The following is a 7,500-nucleotide window of genomic DNA, read 5'->3' as shown; positions in this document are numbered from 1 at the left end:
CTCTCCAGACTCCTGTACACTAATGAATACACCCCTTTATCACGTCTCTCCTCTCCAGACTCCTGTACACTAATGAATACACCCCTTTAACACGTCTCTCCTCTCCAGACTCCTGTACACTAATGAATACACCCCTTTAACACATCTCTCCTCTCCAGACTCCTGTACACTAATGAATACACCCCTTTAACATCACATCTCTCCTCTCCAGACTCCTGTACACTAATGAATACACCCCTTTAATATCACATCTCTCCAGACTCCTGTACACTAATGAATACACCCCTTTAATATCACATCTCTCCAGACTCCTGTACACTAATGAATACACCCCTTTATCACGTCTCTCCTCCTGTACACTAATGAATACACCCCTTTATGTGTCTCTCCTCTCCAGACTCCTGTACACTAATGAATACACCCCTTTAACACGTCTCTCCTCTCCAGACTCCTGTACACTAATGAATACACCCCTTTAACACATCTCTCCTCTCCAGACTCCTGTACACTAATGAATACACCCGTTTAACACGTCTCTCCTCTCCAGACTCCTGTACACTAATGAATACACCCCTTTATGTGTCTCTCCTCTCCTGACTCCTGTACACTAATGAATACACCCCTTTAACACGTCTCTCCTCCTGTACACTAATGAATACACCCCTTTAACACGTCTCTCCTCTCCAGACTCCTGTACACTAATGAATACACCCCTTTAACACGTCTCTCCTCTCCAGACTCCTGTACACTAATGAATACACCCCTTTAATATCACGTCTCTCCAGACAACTGTACACTAATGAATACACCCCTTTATCACATCTCTCCTCTCCAGACTCCTGTACACTAATGAATACACCCCTTTAACACGTCTCTCCTCCTGTACACTAATGAATACACCCCTTTAACACATCTCTCCTCTCCAGACTCCTGTACACTAATGAATACACCCCTTTATCACGTCTCTCCTCTCCAGACTCCTGTACACTAATGAATACACCCCTTTAACACGTCTCTCCTCTCCAGACTCCTGGACACTAATGAATACACCCCTTTAACACATCTCTCCTCTCCAGACTCCTGTACACTAATGAATACACCCCTTTAACACATCTCTCCTCTCCAGACTCCTGTACACTAATGAATACACCCCTTTAATATCACATCTCTCCTCTCCAGACTCCTGTACACTAATGAATACACCCTTTTAATATCACATCTCTCCAGACTCCTGTACACTAATGAATACACCCCTTTAATATCACATCTCTCCAGACTCCTGTACACTAATGAATACACCCCTTTAATATCACATCTCTCCTCTCCAGACTCCTGTACACTAATGAATACACCCCTTTAACAACCCGTCTCTCCACTCCAGACTCCTGTACACTAATGAATACACCCCTTTATGTGTCTCTCCTCTCCAGACTCCTGTACACTAATGAATACACCCCTTTAACACATCTCTCCTCTCCAGACTCCTGTACACTAATGAATACACCCCTTTATCACGTCTCTCCTCTCCAGACTCCTGTACACTAATGAATACACCCCTTTAACACGTCTCTCCTCTCCAGACTCCTGGACACTAATGAATACACCCCTTTAACACATCTCTCCTCTCCAGACTCCTGTACACTAATGAATACACCCCTTTAACACATCTCTCCTCTCCAGACTCCTGTACACTAATGAATACACCCCTTTAATATCACATCTCTCCTCTCCAGACTCCTGTACACTAATGAATACACCCTTTTAATATCACATCTCTCCAGACTCCTGTACACTAATGAATACACCCCTTTAATATCACATCTCTCCAGACTCCTGTACACTAATGAATACACCCCTTTAATATCACATCTCTCCTCTCCAGACTCCTGTACACTAATGAATACACCCCTTTAACAACCCGTCTCTCCACTCCAGACTCCTGTACACTAATGAATACACCCCTTTAACAACCCGTCTCTCCTCTCCAGACTCCTGTACACTAATGAATACACCCCTTTATGTGTCTCTCCTCTCCAGACTCCTGTACACTAATGAATACACCCCTTTATCACGTCTCTCCTCTCCAGACTCCTGTACACTAATGAATACACCCCTTTATCACGTCTCTCCTCTCCAGACTCCTGTACACTAATGAATACACCCCTTTAACACATCTCTCCTCTCCAGACTCCTGTACACTAATGAATACACCCCTTTATCACGTCTCTCCTCTCCAGACTCCTGTATACTAATGAATACACCCCTTTAACACGTCTCTCCTCCTGTACACTAATGAATACACCCCTTTAACACATCTCTCCTCTCCAGACTCCTGTACACTAATGAATACACCCGTTTAACACGTCTCTCCTCTCCAGACTCCTGTACACTAATGAATACACCCCTTTAACACGTCTCTCCTCCTGTACACTAATGAATACACCCCTTTAACACGTCTCTCCTCTCCAGACTCCTGTACACTAATGAATACACCCCTTTATCACATCACATCTCTCCTCTCCAGACTCCTGTACACTAATGAATACACCCCTTTAATATCACGTCTCTCCTCCTGTACACTAATGAATACACCCCTTTATCACGTCTCTCCTCTCCAGACTCCTGTACACTAATGAATACACCCCTTTAACACGTCTCTCCTCCTGTACACTAATGAATACACCCCTTTAACACGTCTCTCCTCTCCAGACTCCTGTACACTAATGAATACACCCCTTTAATATCACGTCTCTCCTCTCCAGACTCCTGTACACTAATGAATACACCCCTTTAATATCACGTCTCTCCTCCTGTACACTAATGAATACACCCCTTTAACACGTCTCTCCTCCTGTACACTAATGAATACACCCCTTTAATATCACGTCTCTCCTCTCCAGACTCCTGTACACTAATGAATACACCCCTTTAACAACCCGTCTCTCCTCTCCAGACTCCTGTACACTAATGAATACACCCCTTTAACCCGTCTCTCCTCTCCAGACTCCTGTACACTAATGAATACTCCCCTTTAATATCACATCTCTCCAGACTCCTGTACACTAATGAATACACCCCTTTAACACGTCTCTCCTCTCCAGACTCCTGTACACTAATGAATACACCCCTTTAACCTGTTGGGTCTAGGGGGCAGCATTTGCACGTCTGGATAAAAAAAATGTACCCGATTTAATCTGGTTACTAATCCTACCCAGTAACTAGAATATGCATATACTTATTATATATGGATAGAAAACACTCTAAAGTTTCCAAAACTGTTTGAATGGTGTCTGTGAGTATAACAGAACTCATTTGGCAGGCAAAACCCTGAGACATTTTCTGACAGGAAGTGGATACCTGATGTGTTGTATTGAGTTTAAACCTATCCCATTGAAAAACACAGGGGTTTAGGAATATTTTGGCACTTCCTATTGCTTCCACTAGATGTCACCAGCCTTTACAAAGTGTTTTGAGTCTTCTGGAGGGAGATCTGACCGAACAAGAGCCATGGAACGGTGATGTCCCATTAGACACCTGGCGCGCTACTTCATGTTGGGTACCCTCGTTCCAATACGTTATAAAAGGCTATGCATTCGTCCACCTTGAATATTATTCATGTTCTGGTTAAAAAAGGCCCTAATGATTTATGCTATACAACGTTTGACATGTTTGAACGAACGGAAATATATTTTTTCCCCTCGTTCATGACGAGAAGTCCGGCTGGCTTACATCATGTGCTAACGAGACGGAGATTTTTGGACATAAATGATGAGCTTTTTTGAACAAAACTACATTCGTTATGGACCTGTGATACCTGGAAGTGACATCTGATGAAGAGAATCAAAGGTAATGGATTATTTACATAGTATTTTCGATTTTAGATCTCCCCAACATGACGTCTAGTCTGTATCGCAACGCGTATTTTTCTGGGCACAGTGCTCAGATTATTGCAAAGTGTGATTTCCCAGTAAGGTTATTTTTAAATCTGGCAAGTTGATTGCGTTCAAAAGATGTAAATCTATAATTCTTTAAATGACAATATAATATTTTACCAATGTTTTCTAATTTTAATTATTTAATTTGTGACGCTGACTTGACTGCCGGTTATTGGAGGGAAACGATTTCCTCAACATCAATGCCATAGTAAAACGCTGTTTTTGTATATAAATATGAACTTGATAGAACTAAAAATGCATGCATTGTCTAACATAATGTCCTAGGAGTGTCATCTGATGGAGATTGTAAAAGGTTAGTGTATCATTTTAGCTGGTTTTATGGTTTTGGTGACCCTGTCTTTGACTTGACAAAACATTACACACAACTCTTGTAAATGTACTGTCCTAACATACTCTAAATTTATGCTTTCGCCGTAAAACCTTTTTGAAATCGTAAAACGTGGTTAGATTAAGGAGATGTTTATCTTTCAAATGGTGTAACATAGTTGTATTTTTGAAAAATTTGAATTTTGACATTTATTTGGATTCAAATTTGCCGCTCTTGAAATGCACCTGCTGTTGATGGAGTGCACCACAGGTGGCACGCTAGCGTCCCACCTAGCCCAAGTAACACGTCTCTCCTCTCCAGACTCCTGTACACTAATGAATACACCCCTTTAACACGTCTCTCCTCTTGTACACTAATGAATACACCCCTTTAATAACACATCTCTCCTCTCCAGACTCCTGTACACTAATGAATACACCCCTTTAACCCGTCTCTCCTCTCCAGACTCCTGTACACTAATGAATACACCCCTTTAACACATCTCTCCTCTCCAGACTCCTGTACACTAATGAATACACCCCTTTATCACGTCTCTCCAGACTCCTGTACACTAATGAATACACCCCTTTAACACGTCTCTCCTCTTGTACACTAATGAATACACCCCTTTAACACGTCTCTCCTCTCCAGACTCCTGTACACTAATGAATACACCCCTTTAATAACACATCTCTCCTCTCCAGACTCCTGTACACTAATGAATACACCCCTTTAACACGTCTCTCCTCCTGTACACTAATGAATACACCCCTTTAACACGTCTCTCCTCTCCAGACTCCTGTACACTAATGAATACACCCCTTTAACACGTCTCTCCTCTCCAGACTCCTGTACACTAATGAATACACCCCTTTATCACGTCTCTCTAGACTCCTGTACACTAATGAATACACCCCTTTATCACGTCTCTCTAGACTCCTGTACACTAATGAATACACCCCTTTATCACGTCTCTCCTCTCCAGACTCCTGTACACTAATGAATACACCCCTTTAACACGTCTCTCCTCTCTAGACTCCTGTACACTAATGAATACACCCCTTTAACACGTCTCTCCTCTCCAGACTCCTGTACACTAATGAATACACCCCTTTATCACGTCTCTCCTCTCCAGACTCCTGTACACTAATGAATACACCCCTTTAACACGTCTCTCCTCTCTAGACTCCTGTACACTAATGAATACACCCCTTTAACACGTCTCTCCTCTCCAGACTCCTGTACACTAATGAATACACCCCTTTAACACGTCTCTCCTCTCCAGACTCCTGTACACTAATGAATACACCCCTTTAACACGTCTCTCCTCTCCAGACTCCTGTACACTAATGAATACACCCCTTTAACACGTCTCTCCTCTCCAGACTCCTGTACACTAATGAATACACCCCTTTATCACGTCTCTCCTCTCCAGACTCCCCCTGTTGGTCTGAACTGACCAGTTTGAACAAGAAACAGGCTGCGGAGAAGCTACTGGGTGAGTCTCCAACCTACACACTGACCCCTGACCTCTATAACCTCTTCCTCAATGACCCCTGACCTCTAAACCCCTGACCTCTATAACCTCTTCCTCTATGACCCCTGACCTCTAAACCCCTGACCTCTATAATCTCTTCCTCTATGACCCCTGACCTCTAAACCCCTGACCTCTATAACCTCTTCCTCTATGACCCCTGACCTCTAAACCCCTGACCTCTATAACCGTTGACCTCTAAACCCCTGACCTCTATAACCTCTTCCTCTATGACCCCTGACCTCTAAACCCCTGACCTCTTTAACCGTTGACCTCTAAACCCCTGACCTCTAAACCCCTGACCTCTAAACCCCTGACCTCTAAACCCCTGACCTCTATAACTGTTGACCTCTAAACCCCTGACCTCTAAACCCCTGACCTCTAAACCCCTGACCTCTAAACCCCTGACCTCTATAACCTCTTCCTCTATGACCCCTGACCTCTAAACCCCTGACCTCTATAACCTCTTCCTCTATGACCCCTGACCTCTAAACCCCTGACCTCTATAACCGTTGACCTCTAAACCCCTGACCTCTATAACCTCTTCCTCTATGACCCCTGACCTCTAAACCCCTGACCTCTTTAACCGTTGACCTCTAAACCCCTGACCTCTAAACCCCTGATCTAAACCCCTGACCTCTATATCCGTTGACCTCTATAACTGTTGATCTCTAAACTCCTGACCTCTATAACCCCTGACCTCTAAACCCCTGACCTCTAAACCCCTGACCTCTATAACCGTTGACCTCTAAACCCCTGACCTCTATAACCCCTGACCTCTATAACCATTGACCTCTAAACCCCTGACCTCTAAACCCCTGACCTCTATAACCCCTGACCTCTATAACCCCTGACCTCTATAACCATTGATCTCTAAACCCCTGACCTCTAAACCCCTGACCTCTATAACCCCTGTCCTCTATAACCCCTGACCTCTATAACCGTTGACCTCTAAACCCCTGACCTCTAAACCCCTGTCCTCTATAACCCCTGACCTCTTAACCTCTTCCTCTATGACCCCTGACCTCTAAACCCCTGACCTCTATAACCGTTGACCTCTAAACCCCTGACCTCTATAACCTCTTCCTCTATGACCCCTGACCTCTAAACCCCTGACCTCTTTAACCGTTGACCTCTAAACCCCTGACCTCTAAACCCCTGACCTCTAAACCCCTGACCTCTAAACCCCTGACCTCTATATCCGTTGACCTCTATAACTGTTGACCTCTATAACCCCTGACCTCTATAACCCCTGACCTCTAAACCCCTGACCTCTAAACCCCTGACCTCTAAACCCCTGACCTCTATAACCTCTTCCTCTATGACCCCTGACCTCTAAACCCCTGACCGCTATAATCTCTTCCTCTATGACCCCTGACCTCTAAACCCCTGACCTCTATAACCTCTTCCTCTATGACCCCTGACCTCTAAACCCCTGACCTCTATAACCGTTGACCTCTAAACCCCTGACCTCTATAACCTCTTCCTCTATGACCCCTGACCTCTAAACCCCTGACCTCTTTAACCGTTGACCTCTAAACCCCTGACCTCTAAACCCCTGACCTCTAAACCCCTGACCTCTAAACCCCTGACCTCTATATCCGTTGACCTCTATAACTGTTGACCTCTAAACCCCTGACCTCTAAACCCCTGACCTCTAAACCCCTGACCTCTAAACCCCTGACCTCTATAACCTCTTCCTC

At 44.2% G+C, this 7,500-nt stretch overlaps 1 protein-coding gene across 1 annotated transcript in view; it reads left to right on the top strand.

Moving 5' to 3' along the window:
* spock3 (SPARC (osteonectin), cwcv and kazal like domains proteoglycan 3) overlaps window positions 1-7,500 on the top strand; it is a 44,687-nt gene that overhangs the window by 27,199 nt on the left and 9,988 nt on the right. The window contains exon 9 of the mRNA XM_082974033.1: window positions 5,699-5,761. Within this exon, the coding sequence (XP_082830159.1) occupies window positions 5,699-5,761 (63 nt within the window). The remainder of the gene's footprint in view (window positions 1-5,698; window positions 5,762-7,500) is intronic.

The sequence above is a fragment of the Salmo salar genome, chromosome 04 (genome assembly GCF_965601325.2).
Source record: "Salmo salar chromosome 04, fSalSal1, whole genome shotgun sequence".
Classification (NCBI taxonomy): Eukaryota; Metazoa; Chordata; class Actinopteri; order Salmoniformes; family Salmonidae; genus Salmo; species Salmo salar.
The sequence above is the reverse complement of the archived record's forward strand: the minus strand, read 5'-3'. Positions and strand labels throughout refer to the sequence as shown.